Source organism: Salmo trutta, chromosome 9, assembly GCF_901001165.1.
Source record: "Salmo trutta chromosome 9, fSalTru1.1, whole genome shotgun sequence".
Lineage (NCBI taxonomy): Eukaryota > Metazoa > Chordata > Actinopteri > Salmoniformes > Salmonidae > Salmo > Salmo trutta.
The window spans coordinates 9232088-9255236 of NC_042965.1; the positions used below are offsets into that span (position 1 = coordinate 9232088).

Below are 23149 nucleotides of genomic sequence, written 5' to 3' on the forward strand. Positions count from 1 at the left end.
ATAGTTGTACGTCCCTGATCACTCTATTGAAGCAACAAAAATGGTTGACTTTCAATAGGACTCACCTGCTCCTGCTTTTTCACTTTATTTACAAACAAACATGTGACTGGCTCAACTGTTCTGGGGAACTACGGTAAGCTTCATAATGTAAAATAATGTGACAGGTGAAATGAACGTGATCTGCTTCATCTTCTAACGTATTGCACAAGTTGACTGCAGGTATTTACTTAAAAAGTAGCAACAAATATTCAAATGTATTTAAATAATTCAAAGAAATAGTTTCAACGGTATTGATGGTATTGAAAAACCATCCCATGGCTATTTCCAAATACCCTGGTATATGGTATATACAGTATACCGCCCAAGCCTAGTGTAGATGGCTGAGAAAAAATATCTATTTAATAAATGTTTTAATCAGCCTAACACAACAAAATGTGGAGTAAGTCAAGGGGTATGAATACTTTCTGAAGGCACGGTAACTCAAGCCTGAAGTGTTTATAGAGTAGAATTTATACATGCATTATTTTTATGTTATGATGTTGGAGATTATGCTAATGAGATATGTGAACGCTGTTGAGTCAGACAGCCACCTCTCTCTCCTCTTTCCAGCTCACTAAAGTGCCTTTGCAACTCTTTGCTAGTTTCTGCATGCCTGCTATGTGACGCCATTCTCTGGAGGTATTCGGTTGGATGATTTAGTGGCTGTGCACAACTTGAATTGTTGATTCATGATGTGTATTGTTAAATGTAGGTAATTTACACCATAAAGTGGTTATTGAAATCATTTTACTCCTGAAAGAAAACATAAAAGGATAAGTCATACTATTTCATGAGTGTGGTTATTATAGTAATACATCTTAAGACATTGGCATTATTAGGAGTACACAGCCCAATAACCTTTTACTTAATTTAAATACAAACAGTAAAGGGAAGGGAGAAGTAAAAATGGCACCCAACGTGTGGGGCTGTGTCTTGTAGGTGATTACTCTGCACATAGATTTTATGGTCGACTCATTTTGGCATAATCAATTTATCATCACAAAAAGAACCACTAGCTCAGTGGAGGCTCCTCAGAGGAAGCGGAGGACCATCCTCTTCAGTGAATTTCAGAAAAATACAAATAATAAAACATTAAAAAGTTATCCTTTTTAGATAAAACTATGGTAAATATATTCACGTCACCAAATCATTTATTAAAACACGCTGTTTTGCAATGAAGGTCGATAGTAGCCTCAACAGCACTCTGTAGGGTAACACCATTGTGTAACCGGAGGACAGTTAGTTTCCGTCCTCCTCTGGGTACATTGACTTCAATACAAAATCTAGGAGGTTCGTGGTTCTCACCCCCTTCCATAGACTTACACAGTAATTATGACAACTTCCAGAGTAAGTCCTCCAACCTATCAGAGCTCTTGTAGCATGAACTGACATGTTGTCCACCCAATCAAAGGATCAGATAATGAATCTAGTACTGAAAGCATAAGCTACAGCTAGCTAGCACTGCAGTGTATAACATGTGGTGAGTAGTTGACTCAAAGAGAGAAACTACTGTCTTGAACAGCCTTCATTTCTCAGAACAAGAATAGACTGATGAGTTTCAGAAGAAAGTTATTTGTTTCTGGCCATTTTGAGTTTGTAATTGAACCCACAAATGCTGATGCTCCAGATACTCAACTAGTCTAAAGAAGGCCAGTTTTATTGCTTCTTTAATCTGCACAACAGTTTTCAGCTGTGCTAACATAAAGGGCCTTGGTCAGGGATGTGACCAAGAACCCAATGGTCACTCTGACAGACTTCAAGAGTTCATCTATGGAGACGGCAGAACCTTCCAGAAGGACAACCATCTCTGCAGCACTCCACCAATCAGGCCTTTATGGTAGTGGCCAGATGGAAGCCACTCCTCAGTAAAAGGCACATGACAGCCCACTTGGAGTTTGCCAAAATACACCTAAAGACTCTCAGATCACAAGAAACAAGTTACTCTGGTCTGATGAAACCAAGATTGAACTCTTTGGCCTGAATGCCAAGCGTCACGTCTGGGGGAAACCTGGCACCATCCCTACGGTGAAGCATTGTGGTGGCAGCATCATGCTGTGGGGATGTTTTTCAGCGGCAGGGACTGGGAGACTAGTCAGGATCGAGGGAAGATGAACGGAGCAAAGTACAGAGATCCTTGATGAAAACCTGCTCCAGAGTGCTCAGGACCTCAGACTGGGACAAAGGTTAATCTTCCAACTGGACAACAACCCTAAGCACACAGCCAAGACAACGCAGGAGTGGCTTCGGGACAAGTCTCTGAATGTCCTTGAGTGGCCCAGGCTGAGCCCGGACTTGAATCCGATCGAGAGACCTGAAAATAGCTGTGCAGCAACGCTCCCCATCCAACCTGACAGAGCTTGAGAGCATCTGCAGAGAAGAATGGGAGAAACTCCCCAAATACAGTTGTGCCAAGCTTGTAGCGTCACACCCAAGAAGACTCGATGCTGTAATCGTTGCCAATGGTGCTTCAACAAAGTACAGAGTGAAGGGTATGAATATTTAATAAAATGTGATATTTCAGTATAATTCTTTTTATAAATTAGCAAAAAATTCTAAAACTGTTTTTGCTTTGTCATTATGGGGTAGTGCGTGTAGATTGGGGGGGGGGGGACTATTTAATCCATTTTAGAATAAGGCTGTAACATAACAAAATGTGGAAAAAGTCAAGGGGTCTGAATACTTTCCGAAGGCACCGTAGCCTCTCGAGTCATACAGCTGAAGTCCAAGTTAAATCACGAGTCATCGATGCTCTACTGACCAGAGACGTGGACTAAAGTCTCAAAATATGCTCAAGCAGTACTTGAGTCCAAGTCACGTGACTCGAGTCCACATCTCTGGTCAATAGCTATCCTTCTAGCTATGATTTTAACATATTTGAAAACGAACTAGTAGCCAGCATATCCGTGGGAAGTAGGGGTCCTGAAGCACCTTGATAAATAGAAATTCAAACCGAATTATTATTTTTTTTTTCTCACCAAACTAGGCCTTTATTACTCCTGTAGCCACAGAGAAAAACAAGTGTCAGACAAATGTTTCACATGCGTTCCAGGAAGTCTCGCAATGTTGCATCTCTGGGTTTAGAAACTGACTTTTCAGTACCAAAGGATATGCCGTTTCAGGATGTTGCTCCTCATCCAAAATGAATTGCTCCGTTATCTTATCAGTTAAGTTTAACAAGCTAAATGGAGCTATTACATTTGGATTCTCATGCCATATTGCACCCAAGATCTGTTATACAGCAGAGAGGAACATTGTTTGGACATTGAACCCTTTGTTGAGTGGCCATGACTCTGAAACAGTGAAATTAGCATGAACATAAAGTTGAAAGTCTGTCAAAACACTAGATGAGTGTGGTGATCATGAGAAGTTTGTTCCAGGACATCTACTCCATTTTTTTGTGTGTGTATGTATATATATACACACACACACACACACACACACACACACACACACACACACACACACACACACACACACACACACACACACACACACACACACACACACACACACACACACACACACACACACACTAGGTTGTGTACTACACATACCCAGTGGCATAAACTTAATTTTCGACCGTGATCTTGCAGACTCCACCTCAAGAATTGCATTTGGTGAAAGGTTCAGCACACGCATACTCAGGCTGGCTGGCTCTCATTCAGGAAAATTAGAAATAAGTGCACTCAGGCTATCCGGAAGGCCAAAGTTAGTTACTTTAAGGAGCAGCTCTCTCTCTCTCTGAGGGCCTAACCTCAAGAAGTTCTGGAAAACGGTTAAAGACCTGGAGAATAAACCCTCCTCCTCACAGCTGCCCATGTCCCTTAAAGTTGATGATGTGGTTGTTATTGACAAGAAGCACATGGCTGAGCTCTTTAATGACCACTTCATTAAGTCAGGATTCCTATTTGACTCAGCCATGCCTCCTTACCCGTCCAACATTTCCTCATCTCCCACCCCTTCTAATGCGACTATCCCCGATGCTTCTCCCTCTTTTCCTCCTGCCCCGCAACAACGTTTCTCCCTGCAGGCAGTCACTGAGTCCGAGGTGCTAGAGGAGCTCCTGAAACTTGACCCGGAAAAAACATCTGGGTCAGATGATTTAGACCCTTTATTTTTTAAGTTTGCTGCCCCCATCATCGCCAAGCCTTTCTCCGACCTCTTTAACCTGTCTCTCCTTTCTGGAGGGGTTCCCATTGCTTGGAAGGCAGCCACAGTTCTTCCTTTATTTAAAAGGGGGAGATCAAGCTGATCCTAACTGTTATAGGTCTATTTCTATTTTGCCCTGTTTATCAAGTGTTGGAAAAACATGTCAATAATCAACTGACTGGCTTTCTGGATGTCTATAGTATTCTCTCTGGTATGCAATCTGGTTTCCGCACAGGTTATGGATCTGTCACTGCAACCTTAATGTCACCATTGCCCTTGATTCTAAGCAATGTTTATTGACTTACCAAAGCTTTTGATACAGTAGACCATTCCATTCTTGTGGGCTGGTTAAGGAGTATTGGTGTCTCTGAGGGGTCTTTGGCCTGGTTTGCTAACTACCTCAGAGTGCAGTGTATAAAGTACCCCAAGGCTCAATCCTAGGCCCCACACTCTTCTCAATTTACATCAACAACATAGCTCAGGCAGTAGGAAGCTCTCTCATCTATTTATATACAAATGATAGTCTTATACTCAGCCGGCCCCTCCCTGGATTTTGTGTTAAATGCTCTACAACAATGCTTTCTTAGAGTCCAACAAGCTTTCTCTACCCTTAACCTTGTTCTAAACACCTCCAAAACAATGGTCATGTGGTTTGGTAAGAAGAATGCCCCTCTTCCCACAGGTGTTATTACTACCTCTGAGGGTTTAGAGCTTGAGGTAGTCACCTCATACAAGTACTTGGCAGTATGGCTAGACAGTACACTGTCCTTTTTTCAGCACATATCAAAGCTGCAGGCTAAAGTTAAATCTTGGTTTCCTCTATCGTAATCGCTCCTCTTTCACCCCAGCTGCCAAACTAACCCTGATTCAGATGATCATCCTACCCATGCTAGATTACGGAGACATAATTTATAGATCAGCAGGTAATGGTGCTCTCGAGCAGCTAGATGTTCTTAACCATTTGGCCATCAGATTTGCCACCAATGCTCCTTATAGGACAGACACATCACTGCACTCTATACTCCTCTGTAAACTGTTAATCTCTGTATACCCGTTGCAAGACCCACTGGTTGATGCTTATATAAAACCCTCTTAGGCCTCACTCCCCCTTATCTGAGAGATCTACTGCAGCCCTCATCCTCCACATACAACACCAGTTCTGCCAGTCACATTCTGTTAAAGGTCCCCAAAGCACACATCCCTGGGTCGCTCCTCTTTTCAGTTCGCTGCAGCTAACGACTGGAACGAGCTGCAACAAACACTCAAACTGGACAGTTTTATCTCAATCTCTTCATTGAAAGACTCAATCATGGCCACTCTGACGGTTGTGGCTGATTTGCGTGATGCATCGTTGTCTCTACCTTCTTGCCGTTTGTGCTGTTGTCTGTGCCCAGTAATGTTTGTACCATGTTTTGTGTTGCTACCATGCTGTGTTGTGATGTGTTGCTGCCTTGCTATGTTGTCATCTTAGGTCTCTTGATGTACTGTTGTGTTGTATTTCATCATGTGTGTTTTGTCATATATATATATATTTATTTTTTTATCCCAGCCCCCGTCCCCGCAGGAGGCCTTCTGTCTTTTGGTAGGCCATCATTGTAAATAAGAATTTGTTCTTAACTGACTTGCCTAGTTAAATAAAAGGTTAAATAAAATAAAAAGAAGACAGACATTTTCTCTACAGCAGGGCATGGGTAAGGCTAGGCTGAAGTATTTCTTTGACCTAGGGGGGGTCACAGGAATGTCAGAGGGACATTGGCTACATCAAGAACATTACTAAGCAGGATCTCCATAAGGCTTAGCCAAGAATCTGCAGACGTTTCAATCTTTATTTTTTTATGGATTCTAGTAGAAAAGCTTAACCCCCTAGGAGATGCATACACCAAGTATTGCTTGTAGCCATATTATCATGTCCCATGCCACAAATAAGGACTGTTTAGCATGGCTAATAGAGCAGGCTTTATGGCATGACACTATCACCAAGACTCAAAAACAGTCCTACAAAAGTGTACAGCCAGGAAATGTGATGAATAATAAGAATACTTGTGTATAATCCCCATGTCACCCCGATACATCCTGAAACATTTCATTACAATGAAAAACATGACAAAATTACAATTTCCTACATTTATTTTTTAAAATCATAAAATGTTCCTTAAAAAAAAAAAAAAAAAGGCGTACATTCTGCATGTTGCACTGAGTGGTGGTAAGGGGTGTGTGTGAAAAACTCCAATACAGACAAAGAGAACACACAGACGGGACAGTCGTACTCTACTGACAAACACACCATAGAAATCAACCCATCCAAAAATAAAGATAATGTTCACTTGTCTGTCAGGAGACTCCAAATATTTTGACAAATGTTTTTTTTATTTTTTTTTATACAAATACAAGAGATGGAGTAGAGAACTACACAAAAAATGCAGAACGTCTACATTTAACAAAGGAATGTTGGACCTTAAAAAAAATTAACAAAATGCCCACAAACTGGGACAATAAGATGGGGATGGGAGGGATTTGCTTCAATCTGAGTCTCCTTGTTTAGAGGAACTGACCAGAGTACTGCTTCACACTGAAAGAGTAAAAAGAAAAAGAAAATTCACAGGAGTCAATAAAGATATATAGAGGGGTTGGGGGTGGGAGAGGGGGTTGAGGGTGGGAGAGGGGGTTGGGAGAGTCTGAGACAGGGAGAGAGCACGTGAGGCGGGCCTAGTCGGAGGCGAGGGTTAGTCCTGGTGTCCGAGCAGGTGCAGTGCGCTGGGGGAGGAGGAGGAAGGGAGACAAGATTAGTCACCATGGCTACGAGGCAGCATTAGCACTTCAGCATCTGCACAATGAGACACGCTGACGGTTGCCGGGGAGACAGAAGAGGAGGAGCCTGTGCCGTTTGGCAGACTGTGATTTGTTGTCGATTCATCTAACTAAAAACAACAAAATCACTAGTCTTCCACACAGCAACAGGCAGGGAAGAAGTCCACTCCCTGCTTCACACCGAAAAGGCTCATAGGTCATAAAACCAAACATTTCACCAATCATTTTCTTCAAAAAATCTGACATGTTGAATGATTAACACATCAAACAAATATTGACCTACAGTTTTGTATCAATATGAGAATACTTGTACAAGTAATGTGTACAGATTTTAATACAGCCATTTCACAAGAGGAAGCTCAAACTACTTTCACATTGCACGGGAGGAGAGAGGTTAGTAAACATCAGCAGACAGAGAAATATAATAAGAGATTAAAAGGAGGTAGAAAAATATATATCTACACATACATATATTTGAGATCAAAATGTGGCTATAAAAACAGGAAGGTATAGAAAAGGCAGACATGAAACTATTCACTCAGAGGGCGTCCAGAACTTGCCTATTCTGCAATAGGTACTGAGCGTTTTGGATCTGGTCCTGGGTGCCGCTGATGGTGATGATGCGATCCTCAGAACCCTCCAGTGGCTCGTCGATCTTAATGGAGGCGCCAGACTCATGCCGGATCTGCTTGATCCTCTGACCTCCCTTACCGATGATGGAGCCGGCCAGCTGTAGAAAACACCAGGGTCAACTGAATGTCATGCACAACAGTGTGAAAACACAGGAAAAGTGTGTTCTGTGTGTGCGTGTGAATGTTGCGTAAGGGTTTCATAGGCCATGGTGGGCGAGACAGGCCGAGCCATTGCTCTGTATGAGAACATAGTGTGTGGGTGTGTTTGAGAGAGGTAATGGGGGAGTCCCCCCTCTTCTGCTTATACACACATCTTTCGGGATCGTCACTTGTGTGGTGATGACTGGCCCTCCCATATCATTATAGGAACCGCGTCCACCTAACACACACGGCGCATACAGTGACATACACACAAGGAGAGATCAGAGAAACAGCTTGAGGAAGTGTTTAGGCTCTATTAACATCACCATAACCTAACAACATACTGAATACCAAGCTGTGGGACGTGCTTCTACAGACTCACCAGACTGATAGGAGTCCCAGGAAGAGTTGTTATCTGTTTGAAAGGCGAGAGAGAAAATAGATCTACAGTTAAGGAAAGTTTTTTTTAAATATGCTAAAATGTACACATCCAGAGCAGACTGGTACCATAAACAAACACATATTTACCAACCTGATACAGAGCAGGCCAACACGTTTCAAAGATGATCTTCCAATAAACAGTCGAAATGACAAAACAAAGATAGTCGACAAGTACACTGGTGCAAAACCATACACTCAAGGCTGTTGAGTATTATATCCTATGCTTCCTTGATTGTGTAATTGTCAGTCATGCAGGGTTCCCTTGTAAAAGAGACTCTATCCTGCCCAAATAAAAACAACTATAAAATGTGTAGCCTTATAAAGCAGACCAGCTGAAATCAGGTTCTATAACATACACTGGAGAACCACTAGCCCTCTACGTTCTATGAAAGCTGCTCGGCGTAAACTGGAAAGAAGGAGGAAAACAAACCCAACTATGCATGCCCAAGCCCTGGTATATCATCAGATTACATACAGAGGTACTGAACACTGCACGCAAGTTAGACTATACCAGTCTCATTGCAAATTGAGAGGGAAACCCCAGAATGCTATTTTCTGTCCTAAAAGAAATGTAAACCCCCAGGTAACTCCTCCTCTACCCCCTCCATCGAGCAATGCAACAGGTTTCTTGATTTTTTTCCCAATTCAAAATTAGGTAGTGCACTGCACACACCCCTTGCTTGGGATGTGCCCCTATGCTTTATACTGAGCCTACTAGCTGCAGTTTCAACACATTTTCATGAACAAGCCCAACAACGGTCTCTGAAATTGTCCAAAATACGAGGTCAACTACCTGCTCCTTCGACCCTATTCCCAAAGCAAAATCCTGCCTCACTCTTCTCAGTCTAACTATAACCGAAATCATAAATTACTTAATTCAGGCACTGTGCCTAATTCCCTGAAAACGGCCTCCATTATACAAATCTTGAAAAAAACCTGGAAATTACAGACCAATTTCCAACCAGTTGTGTAAAGTACTTAAGTTGTGCTTGAAAGTATTTTTACTTAAGTAGTTTTTTTGACAACTTTTACTTCATTACATTCCTAAAGAAAATAATGTACTTTTTACTCCATACATTTTCCCTGACATGTAAAAGTACTCCTTACATTTTGAATGCTTAGCAGGACAGGAAAACTGTCAAATTCACACTTATAAAGATAACATCTCTGGTCATCCCTACTGCCTCTGATCTGGCGGATTAACTAAACAAATGCCTTGTTTGTAAATGATGTCTGAGTGTTGTGAGTGTGCCCCTGGCTATATGTAATTTAAAAAAAGAAAAATGGTGCCATCTGGTTTGCTTAATATAAGAAATTTGAAATGATTTATACTTAAGTATATTTAAAATACCTTTAGATTTTTACTCAAGTAGAATTTGACTGAGTGACTCACTTTTACTTCAGTCATTTTCTATTAACATCTTTGCTTTTACTCAAATATGACAACTGGGTACTTTTCCCACCACTGTTTCCAACCTAGCCTTTTCAATCAAAGGTCCTTTGAACGTGTGGGCTCAATACAGCTACAGAACTACCTTTCAACCAACAATCTCCATGAACCCTTCCAGTCCGGCTTCCATGTACAGCACAGTACAGAGACTTGTTGATGACAGCTAATGAAGACACTAGCATCATTTTACTTTTGGACATCACAGCAGCCTTTGTCACAGAGAATCATGCGATTATCAGCAGACTTACGAACTAGCTTGGATTCTCTGGCACATCACTCCTGTGGTTTAGCTCCTGACTTACAGACAATAATTTGTGATCCAACCCTGCCAGTCACTCAAGGAGTCCCACAGGGCTCTCTGCTATGGGGCCACTCCTGTTCTCTATAGACACACACACACTGCCACATGGTATACTTACACGGAGATTTGGACTAAAGTTGAAATTTTGCACATACGTGAGGACAAGTCAGACTAACAACCAAACTAACAGACTGTCTAGATGCAATCAAGAGATGGATGCAGTTGAACTTCCAAAAGCAAAACAGAGCTTGTGTTTATTTGCTCTAAGAGTACACAGAGCAAAATGAGCACATTCTCCCTTCCTCTGGATGATGACGCCATCACAGCTTCCCCCACTGCCAGAAACCTGTGTAATTTTGGACTCTAGCCTCTTGTTTGAAGCACACATCCGCAACATAAAGTGTAATATTTCCACCTTGAATCAGGTCTTTCTTGTTCACTGTGGATGCTGAGAAGCTTGTGCATGCCCTGGTAACATCTTGGCACTGCTGACAGTAATGCTCCTGTCAACTCCAGATGATCCAGAACGCAGCTGCCAGGATGCGCTCACAAACTACACAAAAAAACTCACATCACCCTGTTTTACTCAACCTCCATTGGCTTCCTGTTCAATACAGGATCACATTTAAGATTCTGCTGCTCACCTTAAAAGGCCCTCAAGGGTGATGCATATGCCAACTTCTAAATGCATATGCCAAATTCTAGAGAACTATTCCCCAGCACACCGCTACAATAACCAGACTCAAACTGCCTGGTCACAAACCTGTTCAGCACGGGTAATAGGGCCTTCTCACGTGTGAGGTCTGGAACGCAGGCAGCTTCCATTTCCTTGTTTAAAACACATTTAAAGGCCTACCTTTTAATCTTTGATTGCTTAATCTGTTTACAGTCTATATTTTTTGTATTAGCAGGTAATGGTTTAATGTATTGAAATGATCCTACTTTTTGATATTTTGTCATTGAATTTTGTTTGTGTTTTGTTTTCTACCATGCATTGCGAATGGGATATGATATATATTATATCTGGAGTATTTCTCCTGTCTTATCTGGTGTCCTGTGTGAATTTAAGTATGCTCTCTTTAATTCCCTCTTTCTTTCTCTCTCTCTCTCGGAGGACCTGAGCCCTAGGACCATGCCTCAGGACTACCTGGCCTGATGACTCCTTGCTGTCCCCAGTCCACCTGGCTGTGCTGCTGCTCCAGTTTCAACTGTTCTGCCTGCGGCTATGGAACCCTGACCTGTTCACCGGACGTGCTCCCTGTCCCAGATCTGCTGTTTTCAACTCTCTAGAGACAGCAGGAGCGGTAGAGATACTCTGAATGATCGGCTATGAAAAGCCAACTGACATTTACTCCTGAGGTGCTGACCTGTTGCACCCTCGACAACCACTGTGATTATTATTATTTGACCCTGTTGGTCATCTATGAACATTTGAACATCTTGGCCATGTTCTGTTATAATCTCCACCCGGCACAGCCAGAAAAGGACTGGCCACGCCTCATAGCCTGGTTCCTCTCTAGGTTTCTTCCTAGGTTCTGGCCTTTCTAGGGAGTTTTTCCTAGCCACCGTGCTTCTACACCTGCATTGCTTGCTGTTTGGGGTTTTAGGCTGGGTTTCTGTACAGCACTTTGAGATATCAGCTGATGTAAGAAGGGCTTTATAAATAAAATGTGATTTTATATGCGCTTTACAAATGAAATATTGTCCCATGGAGACAGCATGACAAACTGAACTCAGACAGAACCACATTGGAAGAATGGAACAACTCACCATATCCACCTCCACCCTGGAGAAAGAGAAAAGAGAGGGAGAGCAGGGTTAAACACACATTTCCTTGTGATCTGTTGTAAACACTCATGGATGCATGCAACCCCGGCCTTGCATGATCAGGATTAGGGCAGGGACCTCAAGATATATTATCTCGATACTTAGGTGCCGATACATTATGTATTGATTCTCACAATTCTATATGTATAGCGATTCGATACTGCGATTTGATGTCCAAACATATGGCTCACTGTAAGTCTGGTGCAGAGAGACCGGAGCATTAGAAAATACATTTTTGATCAGTCATGGAAATAAGCGCAGAAAACATATTGGCTCACTATTTAAAAAGAAGATGGAGAACATGCTATAGAATCAAAAAACGGCTGAGTTTAGCAACAAGGTAGCGTAAAATAAAATAGCGTCACTTGGAGTCAAAGTATCAATATAATATTGTGATATGTAACTATCGATCCCTCCGATCAAGTCAGGGTTGAGGCCAGTTCGTACAAAAGCCCCTATTTGATGCTGGAGACCCCTGCCCCCTTCTCCGCTTGCATCCATCAGCCACTCACGCCACAGCTTTCACCTGCTATTCAGCGGCTCAGTCACCAGGGCAACAAGCGATTCAAAAATCAGTTGCTGAGCAACTGGAGGCAGCATCCTGCCAGCTCTCAAAGATAACCTACCAGTCTGTCAACAAAGCATTATTATTAACACCTAGCAACCACAGCCCCCCCATGATTACGTTGATGGTAGTGGTCATGGTGGTATGGGCAATTATTACTGAAGTTACCCATTACCTGTGCTTATGGTTTGGTCATATGGTTAACTATGGTAAAGTAATGTTTATTACATGTTAGTGATAAAGGTGTTGTTGGGTTTTATAGTGGGGTTAGCTGTGGCCATGGCGATGAGGTTATTATCAGGCAATTACAATCACTGTCTAGGAAAGACCAACAATTGTTTCAGCGTATGATGCTTCAGCCAATAGATACCAAGATGACAGCAGCATGCATTTAGTTAAGGGTCACTAACCATGTTATCGCCATAGCGATCTCCTGGTCTTCCTCTTCTGTCACTGCTAAGAGAAAGACAGAAAATGAAAGTCTGACTTGAGAGAAATATTGACAAGGCAGAGGGCTTTTCAACAGCTCTCTGATCCAAGTCAAACCACACACATTCACAGACCCATGTAGAACACAAAAGTAAGCGGTGTTGACAGGCAAATGGCAGGGCTGAAACACTGATGAGGCCAGTAATCAGAGGAACAGACTCAGGCGAGACTGACTGACTACAGCACCGACTGAGGACGTTGACATGCAAAGTAGTAATTCAATATTAAACCAATTATGGCAGTAGGCAGATTATGCAGTAGTCATGTTAAAACCTTACTCTGCTTATCTTAATTTGCATGAAGTCAAAATCGAAGTATGTATAAGCCGATTAAAACACCTGCTTTTCTGAGCAATCCTTCAAATTATTAGGACGTGTGAAGACCTTAAAAATCGGCAGTGCATTTGTTCTGCGCATGTACCAGCCAAGCGAGCCTCCGTCTTCAGAGCGAGTGAAGGGAGTTCGGAAACAACTGAACGTACTCGTCTTAAAAGTAGTTCACATTGAAACATTATATAAACTCCGAAAATATGCGTCACAAAAAACAACATGGTAGAATGTTTATTTTGATTGCCGATTTTCTGCATTTATCAGAGTGGCATCAACGACCCTGAGTTCAGATGTGTTCATGTAAACAGTATTATTACAGAAATCCTTCTTGCAAAGTATAGTACCAGTCATGAGTTTAGACACACCTACTCATTCCAGGGTTTCTCTTTATTTTTTACATTGTAGAATAATAGTGAAGACATCAAAACTATGAAATAACATATGGAATCATGTAGTAACCAAAACATATTAAAATATATTTTATATTCTTCAAAGTAGCCACCCTTTGCTTTGATGAATGCCAAGAGTGTGCAAAGCCTTCATCAAGGTAAAGGGTGACTACTTTGAAGAATCTCAAATATAAAATATATTTTGATTTGTTTAACACTTTTTTGGTTACTACATGATTCCATGTGTGTTATTTCATAGTTTTGATGTCTTCACTATTATTCTATAATATAGTAAAAATAAAGAAAAACCCTGAAATAAGTAGGCATGTCCAAACTTTTGACTGGTACTGTGTGTAACGTTTTAATCAAACTATTATATTAATTTATATTATATTAATGGCATTTTGTTGCATGTAACCGTACTCACTGACTCCAGACCAGTGGCCTACAAGGCTGGAAAAGGACTTACTTGGGTCTGGCATCTGCATTGCCCCGATAGGAGTCATAGGAGTACTGGTCATCTCTGCAAACAACGTGGAAATGGAACACACACGAGCCCACACACACTATGAATGAAAGACCATATGTCCCTGCACTTTTGAGCGCAAACTGATGTAGACAAAGCAAAATGGACAGAAAGAGATGTTTGGAAAAAGAAATGAGCGATGGTGAAGCTCTCTTACCCTCCTCCTCTGTGTGGTGGGGCCAGGTTGCGGCCACGGCTCTCACCCCTCCCCCCTCTCACTGGGTGGGGAGGCGGGGGTCCACGGCGGGGGCTCATCTCCTCATAGTCCCTGCGGGCGGGGGGCATGGGCCCCCCTCGACCCCCTCGTCCAGAGGGCCCTCGGTCAAAACCTCCGCCACCTCGTCCCCCTCGCATGTGGAAGCCCCCCGAGGGGCGCCGGCCGCCGCCACCCCCGCGCTCCTCAAACATCACGGTGAAGCCGCCGTAGTCGTATGTCTCGTCGTAGAAGTTGGGGTCGTAGGGCTGGGCGCGCCCTTTTATGGGAGCCTGACGGGGATAGGATCACACATAATTTCTACAGTCGGCTGGCTGTGGTATTTACAGCTCAGTCAAATGGTTCCACAACAGAACCAACGGTTTGATAAGAGCACCAACCTCAGCGATGAGCTCCAGCATGATCTTGATGCACTCAACGACGCGCTCAGATTTGCCGCCGACCAGAACCACGCGGTCCGTGGACTGGGGACAGCATTCCTGGAACAGCTTGATGCTGGTCTGGGTGTTCTACAACAGTCAAGAGTCAACACAGGTCAAATTAGACAAAGCAAGGCCATAGGACTGAGAAGAACCCACAGAAAAAGATTGAATCAGGGTCACCTTCAATAAGCTCTAAACGAGAGTAAAACATTTGCATTCTTATTGGACAAGTTCAGGTAGTAGGCCCATCAAGTATTTTAAAATGTTATCCCATTTTTGTACGTACTGGACATGACCCAGGTGAGGAGATAAGAATGGGAGTAGTTCACAGCGCATAACTGTACCTCTCGTAACTCTTTGATCTTGGCTCCCTTCACACCAATGATGCTACCTGCCAGGCTCTGATGGATCAGCAGCCTCAGCTCACAGTCAAAGTCCATCCCATTGTACTGTTGGTACTAGTGGGAGGGGGGGTAAAACTTTAGCATTTTATATCTGTATCCCATTGGAAATGCTATGTTTTGTTTTATCTGCACACTCAATATCTAGTAGGTACCACTCAGGACTATAACTGAAAATTATAGGCAGCCATAATGCTGGTCTCATTCTCCCTCATCTCCAACCGCAGGCTCACCTCCTCCAGAGTAGGGATGATCTTGAGCAGGATCTCTCCCACCGTCTCGATTTCAGCACTGATGCTCAGAATGCTTTAGAGCCACCAATCACGGCGCAGGATATTCCCAGGAGGACCAATCAAATGGTGACCAAGTGTTAGAGAGGAAAGAAACAGTATTTCAAAACCAAGGTCAACTCTCCCTCAGCAGAACTTCAACCATAACATCTGACAATAAATGAAGACCCCCCCCTTTCATCCGGTCCCAGCCGTGGGGGTTAACCGGGTAGCTGTTGTGGTACAGTCCCATAGAAATAGAATTACTAGAATGGACATTCCCATTCAAGTCAATGTTCTGTGATGAGTGGACCAGCGGCCATATGTAGTAATTCTGGTTCTATGTGCACACCCCATTCAAATCACAACAGAGGAATAAGAGGACAGAATACCCCATAATCAATTTATATCTATAACATATCAGCAGGTATCCATAAATACACAAATGAACCCCCTCAGTGTGTCTGACAAAGAAGACCACAAAAATAAAAAAAACAGGTAAAAGGAACCCAAAGAAAGCAGGTGTGTTTTAGTGACCACTGGAAGGGGGGGGGGGGGGGGGGGGGGTAAGGAAGGAAAGGTTGGGGGGCGGTGGCGGTTTGCACCGATGGGGCCTGCTGCCAGAGCACTAAAGCAATTGGACTGTAGCACAACATGGGAGAAAAAAAAGAAAAAAAAAGAACGAAAGGTCAATAAAAACATGACAGTAGTACACTATGCTAATCAAAATAATGAAACAAGGAACAGTTTAAAGTAAACTTAAAGATGGGTGAGAGATGGCAGGGTCACAGTGAGTTATGCTCCCACCATTGGACAGGAGGATGTTGAGGGAAGGCAAGGAGGAGCGACATGGGTGACAGGGATGAGGTGACAAATAAGTTCACTTTCAACAGTCCAACTACGGCAAAGGTAATATGGAGAGTAAAGAAGGGAAAAAGACATACAACACTTGAACCCTAGCTGCTCTGCCTGGAATAACAGTCTTACGTAATTATAGTGGTCCAAACCCCCCCCCACCCCCTAAAAAAGATCTGTGGTAACAAGGAAGAGGAAGATGGTAGGAGGGGAATGTGAGAAGCTAAAACAGACCAGTACACCAACTCTGAGAGGGGAAGGAGAGAGGTGAGGAACGTTGAAGGGAGAGAGATACTGTCATTGAAATAAAATATAGAATGTTGAAATACCGTCACTAGAACAGAGGCAGGTTTAAAGTATTTGTTGAAACCCTCACTGAAAACAGAGGCTTATAATACTGTCACTGAACAAAAGTTGACATGTTTGTCACAGGAACAGAGGCAGGTTTGTTTGTTTATTTTCTGAAGTCAGGCAGTGAGAGGGAGGAGCTTAGGGACATACCGCTCAGGCCCACTGCTGTCTGGGACTGACACACTGGCATTGAACTGCAAGGGCCGTGGGCGTGTCATGGGCAGGGGCCAGGGCCATTCGAGCACACAGATGTCAATGAAGTAAGGCGCCCATTTAGGGAGGGGCACGATTATGGGCAGGGCCAGCCAGGGTGTCAGGTGGGCGGGCGCAGGAGGGGCGATCCAGAACATGGGCAACAGAGGAAGTGGGCAAAAATAAACAAAAATAAAAAACAGGAGAGGGAAGAGGGAGGGGGAAGAGGAATACATTTTAATACAGGCTAATATTCTTCATTGTGATATTCTCTCAGAATGTTTTTTTTTTTAAAGAACAGGAGATGGAAGACGAGACAAAGGTATTCAGGTAGAGAGAAATAGTTGGGGGTAGAATGGGGTCAGAAAAGGAGGGGGAGATGTAGAGAGGGAGATGAGAAAGAGGGATAGCGGTAGAGGAGAGAGGGAGAAGAGTGGAGAATGATGGAAGGTGGAGAAAGAGAGAGGTAATGACATGAAATGAGTTGAGAATTGGCCAGGCTGTTTATATACACAAGACATTTCCTATAGGATGAATTGGTGTCGGGTGCTATAACAGCTCCACCCTAAAATACACTGGGCCCACTCAAGTATTAATGAAAGTCTTAGCGGTGCCGATGCCTGGTAGTAACAGCAGTATTCATTACGCAAACAGAAATACATTTGAGCTAACAAGGCCATGGGTTTCGTATTGATTAGCGGGGGTGGGGGGCATTTTGATAAGACATTACACTTTCGATTGATGATACCACAACAGGTGTAGAGCAGGTCTCAATACACATCATATCCCAGCATTAACAGTTACCCAACAACCTCACAGCTTTACTTCCCCCAACCATAGTTAACAGACCCATTTTCTTAAGCCCAACCTACCAACTTAGATTGCCTCAACATTTGCATACAAACTAGTCAAATCAGACACTCCCAAAGTACAACCACGGAAGGGGGTACTGTAAATTCCCAGACAAAAAGAGTGGTGTAAATGTACTCACGTCTGTGCGCAGGGATTTGATGTTTTTACCACCCTTCCCAATCACTGCTCCTGCATTCTGAACCGGGAAAAAAAAGTCATGTGATACCGAGCTTATTGTGATATAACAAAGTAAAAAAATCCTCAGACATCATCTACATACTACATAATCGAAACTGATTTTGACCGCATTAAATCAGACATGGAACCACAGGGTAGATAAAATTTTTTAAAAAAAGCTCTTAACCTCCATAGAAGTGGTCAAATAAAGGTTGAATAAATAACTGGGGAGGGGGAAAAAAGATAGGCTACATAGGAGGATAAGTCACAGAGGAGATTGTGGCTGTTGAAGGTAGGCAGGGGATTGTGAATGAGGAAGAGAAAGCGGACTGACTTTGCTCTGCAGGAGAATGCGGAGCTCCACCATGTCGTCTGTGTTCCTGGAGCGCTTAAAGGAGTGCTCTTCCTCCGCGTCCTCTGCGGGACGCTTACCTGTGAAAGAAAAACAGAGTTATCTTTCTCACACACTATTTTTCAACCTTTTGACTTCGCAAGTTACATTTTTTTTTATTGGTCACATGGGAGCGAGCTGGTCACCTCAATCAAAAGTTTAAAAAGTCCTATTTTTTCAGGAGCTAAAACCACAATTTGGTCAAACAGTAAAGTGCATTATCCTCATGATTCCCTTCATGCAAGTTTCGTAGTAACTGTTTCACTGGACCCGGCTGCTGTGATGAGTGAGCCAATCTCTCTTCCTTTCCCTTGATGTGCTCTCCCCCCCACACAAAAAAAGGAGGGTTTTCTGATTGTATAACATTTCAAAATCCAATTTGCAGGTAAAACACAGCTTTGGAAGCACCTACTGTTGAAACTGTTGGAGAGGATGTTCAGCTTCATGTGGGTATAAGTTCTATTTCTCAGCATTTTACATTGAGCTCAATAGTAGCCAGCAGATTCCGACCCAACCATTAAGCCTGTTTTACACTGAGCTGCACTGGGGTTGGAATGCAATCATGGTTAGATTAAGACACCGGAGCCAGCGCGAGATATGGGTCAGAAACATACCTCAACGCAGGGATGGGATGTGCCGCTGTATTACATCCCAATTGATACCTTGAGAAGATTGAAATACTACTAGTTTTTCCAGAAAACATCCCTTTTTGTTCTCATGCTAGCTATCAGTAGCCACCGCCGGCATTTTGGAATGGCAGTGTCAGCCAATCAGCTCCTTTGTTGTTCAGCGCAACATGCCATTCTATAATGGCTGCTGTGGCTACTGTTTACCAAGCATGAGGACATTAAATGTACTGTTAGATTAATACATGACTACTAGCAGTAGGCATTAGATTTAGTGTTAATGATCTATACTGAACAAAAATATACTCGCAACAGTAAAATCGTAGACATTTTTGCATGAGTACAATTCACAGAAGAAAATCAGTAAATTGAAATGAATTCCGTAGGCCCTAATCTATGGACATCACGACTGGGCAGGGGCGCAGCCATGGGTGGGCCTAGCACTGGGGAGCCAGGCCCAGCCAATCAGAATTTGTTTTTCGCCACAAAATGGCTTTATTGAAGACAGAAATGTTCCTCAGCCCCCCCCCCCCCTTTCCATCTTCAGACGATCCGCAGGTGAAGATGTCAGATGAGGTGGTCCTGGGCTGGCGTGGTTACACTTGGTCTGCAGTTGGATGTACTGCTACATTCTCTAAAACGGCATTGGAGGTGGCTTATGGTAGAGAAATTAACATTCAATTCTCTGGCAACAGTTCTGTTGGACATTCTTGCAGTCAACATGCCAATTGCGCGCTCCCTCAAAACTTTTGACATCTGTGGCATTGTTTTATGTGACAAACCTGCCAATTATAGAGTAGCCTTTTATTGTCCCAGCACAAGGTGCACCTGTGTAATGATCATGCTATTTAATCAGCTTCTTGATATGCCACTTCTGTCAGGTGGATGGATTATCTTGGCAAAGAGAAATGCTCACTAACAGGGATGTAAACAAATGTGTGCACAACATTTGAGCTAAATAAGCGTTTTGTGTGTATGGAACATTTCTAGGATCTTTATTTCAGCTCATGAGAAATTGGACCAACACTTTACATGTTGTGTTTATATTTTAGTTCAGTATTGCCAATGTGTTTTGAGTTCACTTCCTCATGTGGTGAATTAGCCCAAAATAAATGAGTGGACATAAACACAGACAAATTCATCTCAATTGAACAACAAAATTCAGACAATTCTGGAGCCCTATTTTAACAGTAAAATATTACAATACCCTACTGTCAACCCACAATTCATGACAATCAATGGATTAGGTAGCACATCAAAATATATTCAATAATGCATTCCTACTTGGACATGTTAAATAGACAACTTGTTTCTTGAATAGCCTACCAGCTCTGTAGTCTATTACACTGTCTAACGCACTGTGAATGACTTGAAGGTGATTATGACTATGTTTTTCTAAAAAACGATGGTGCAACCAAATCATAGGCTGGTGCCACCAACTGAAAAAGTTAGTGTCACCAGTGCCACCAGGGGGAAAATGTTAGTCTGGAGCCCTGCACACACACACATACATACACAGACTGGTTCTCTGGATCTGCATTCAGTTGATGTAGAAATGATACACATGTAATACTAAAAGCCCACTCATTGTCCTTACATATTAAAACAGTATAGATGCAATAGATATGGTTACCTCACTACACTGTCTGCTCTGCACTTTTTTTTGGCACAATTTAGGTATGTAAATGTTTATATTTTCAACCAGACATTGATTATTAGTAAGTATTAAACACAGGAGGGCATAAACCTTGCACCACACCGCTTAAAATTAAATAACTACACTGTTCTTATTCATTTTCTAGATTAGTTACACTTATTTAATTAATACACAAAAGGATTACAACTCACCGTTTGTCTCTGTGTTGCTGAATGAGGTCTCTTTTTCTTGTTGCTCAATTTCTGTCTCCATTGTCGGCTAACACCGGGCTGGGTAGGGCAGGCACCTCGGTCCTGGGAGCAGGTAACAGCGGGGAGAGAGGAGCGGGCACCTCTGTCTGACTGGCTGTGGATGGACATGGTCGAGGGAAAGCGATGAGAGCAGGGTTTGGGGTTTTCACAACTGACGAAACAAAGTACGACAGAGGAGAGAGACTGGACTGGTGACCAACACTTACCACTATTTATGGTGAGAAGATGGGCGTGTTATGGGCGGAACAAAACAAAGTCTCAGAGCAGCTTCGAACCTACTGAAAAAAAGGCAAAGGTTGGTTAGCGGCATAAAAAAAAATCTACCCAAGAACAATCGTATAACACACTGCTACGATTATAAAATTGTAATAAATGGTGCATAAACAGCATTGATTCAAATGAATGTATTATCTTGAACTGGCCATATTCATTACGAAAACCATTTAAGAAGCAAACAGAGCAAAATTAGAATTTCTATTGGACATATTTAGGTAGGTTCCCTCCCTGTCTCGTTTAAGAAACATTTTGCAGTAGAATTGGCTTAATGAATATGCCCCTGAGCTTTAATACAATTCTGAAGGCGACCAGATGGCACACACATACTGAATTGATGCACATTATTAATCTAAAGAAAGTCAATGCATGAGTGAAGTTACAAAGCAGATTTATTTGATAATACGACCTGGCACAATGATATCTGAGTCGGGACAAAATGACAATGCAACGAGGGCTCATCTCAGAATCACCTCGCACGGATAATTATCATGATCGTAATTAAACAAATAGCTAGCTACAATCATACGTTTGCTCATCGGGCATTCATTTTGGATTAATGGTGTGAGCTAGCCTACTGCGTTGATCCAATTATCGTCTAGGATTGATGTGCATTCCCGTTAATACACTCGTGTCCCCCGTGGACCGGCTCGTACATAAAACATCCTCCATTCAAGCTGCAAGGCATCACTTCCCCTCCTTACCATTTTTAATAGCGAGCCGCCGGGAAAAATGTGTAGTCTTACTGTAATCAAACACGTTTCGTTTAGGACGTTGCACACCACGTTCAGCCAAGGGTGTACCACATCCTAAATGGTCAGAAAATTGTGGTGGAAAATCAAATTTTATTAATAAGACGGCTCTCCTAGTTGAGGGAAATGATGCCTTTCGAACCTGAATGGAGGATGCTTTGTCTACGGGATGGTCTACCGGGGACAGGAGACAGGGAATGCGCATCAGTCCTTGACGATAGTGCCGTGGCGAATTATGGCGCCCACTATCGGCTGCCTAGGCCATATGTGCGCACACGGTTTAAGAAAACAACAACGTTAGCTAGCTATTAGTTCTCTTGTGTATACGAGAAAAATAGCTCGCTAGCATTTTGGGAAGCTACTTAGTCCATTCAGCTGGTTAAAGTATTTAGTAAAAATGGCTGGCTAGTTAAGGTAACCAGCTTCAGTTGTTAGGTAGCTAATGTTAACGTAACCAATTAACGTTACCCAACGACGTTAGCTGTTGGACTGCGACAGTAATATGTAGCTAGTGTAGTTAACGTTAGTTAGGGACAAGAAACACAATCGTATAACGTTGGAATAAAGCTCTTAAAGCCATATCTAATTACACTTGATACATTTCTAAATTTAGCCGTGTAAGCTATGCTAGCTAGCCTGCTACACTGGATCGCTAACTACAATAATTAACCAGCTACTTTAGTTGGAAATGGTGTAGCTAGATACGCGAATGCTTTCAAATGTTTCTGCTTATACCATCGCATCAACATGTAATGACGGATGTATTCGTTGCAGAGATGCATCGAAATGTGTGTAAAACAGACCTGCGCTACACCGTGTATCGTTGCTACTCCTTTTCGACCCTTCGCTGAGGAAGAACGCAAGCACAAAAAATGGCTAAGACATCATGTGTATCTGAAGAAAGAGGTAGCTGCTTCGATTGGTGGAAATAGACCTTGAATGGTAAATAAATAGCAATCATTGGATAACTCATCTGTCACTCACATAATGGAGGCGGGTCTGAAGATATTGTTGTGTCCCCACCAATCTTCCGTACCGAAATAGTTTGGTTCACGTGCATCAGTCCTTTACTTTCAGTCTTGCTCATAATGTAAATACTTACTAGCTATGTTCATATAGGGTTGTAGCTAACTAATGCTATCATCTTTGTAACATGTAGATATATCACATATTTAGTGTGTTTCGCGTGAAGTCCAAAAATGATTATGGGAACCTTAGCGCTTCACAAACATTTTGACTCTCCATGCCTCCAACTTTTGGCGCCTTGGCGATTCGCCCAGCGAAAAGTAGCTGTACTTGTAGTTTGGGGCAGATAGCTACAATTATACAGAACGAATCCAAACCATTGTAACGTAAATGAAGGTTTATGACGATCACTCA

At 42.6% G+C, this 23149-nt stretch overlaps 1 protein-coding gene across 4 annotated transcripts; it reads right to left on the minus strand.

Moving 5' to 3' along the window:
* Positions 1-6016: 6016 nt before the first annotated feature.
* On the minus strand, positions 6017-22678 carry LOC115199817 (heterogeneous nuclear ribonucleoprotein K). Of its 4 annotated transcripts, none has more exons than XM_029762280.1 (17): positions 22573-22678; positions 20951-21019; positions 20685-20838; positions 18154-18251; positions 17782-17838; positions 16749-16792; positions 15357-15429; positions 15067-15180; positions 14681-14809; positions 14244-14572; positions 14030-14083; positions 12764-12806; positions 11732-11747; positions 8152-8184; positions 7940-8007; positions 7557-7726; positions 6017-6942 (listed from the first exon to the last, which is right to left on the minus strand). In XM_029762280.1, exons 3-17 carry the CDS (start codon positions 20743-20745, stop codon positions 6912-6914), a joined length of 1320 nt encoding a protein of 439 aa, XP_029618140.1. In that variant the 5' UTR covers positions 20746-20838; positions 20951-21019; positions 22573-22678; the 3' UTR covers positions 6017-6911. The 4 variants fall into 4 exon arrangements, with proteins under 4 accessions (XP_029618140.1, XP_029618138.1, XP_029618139.1 ...); XM_029762278.1 differs by having other exon boundaries at positions 12764-12809; XM_029762279.1 differs by having other exon boundaries at positions 12764-12809; positions 20951-21022; positions 22573-22673.
* Between the last annotated feature and the right edge of the window lie 471 nt (positions 22679-23149).

Bases quoted from the DNA above. Each gene is read 5' to 3' on its own strand.
- LOC115199817 (XM_029762278.1), bottom strand. From the start codon at position 20,745: ATGGAGACAGAAATTGAGCAACAAGAAAAAGAGACCTCATTCAGCAAC. The intron at 15,430-16,748 runs GTATGTCCCTAA...GTGGCTCTAAAG, and splicing joins GACAGCAGTGGGCCTGAGCG to CATTCTGAGCATCAGTGCTG. The intron at 14,084-14,243 runs GTAAGAGAGCTT...CGTTGTTTGCAG, and splicing joins CCACCACACAGAGGAGGAGG to AGATGACCAGTACTCCTATG.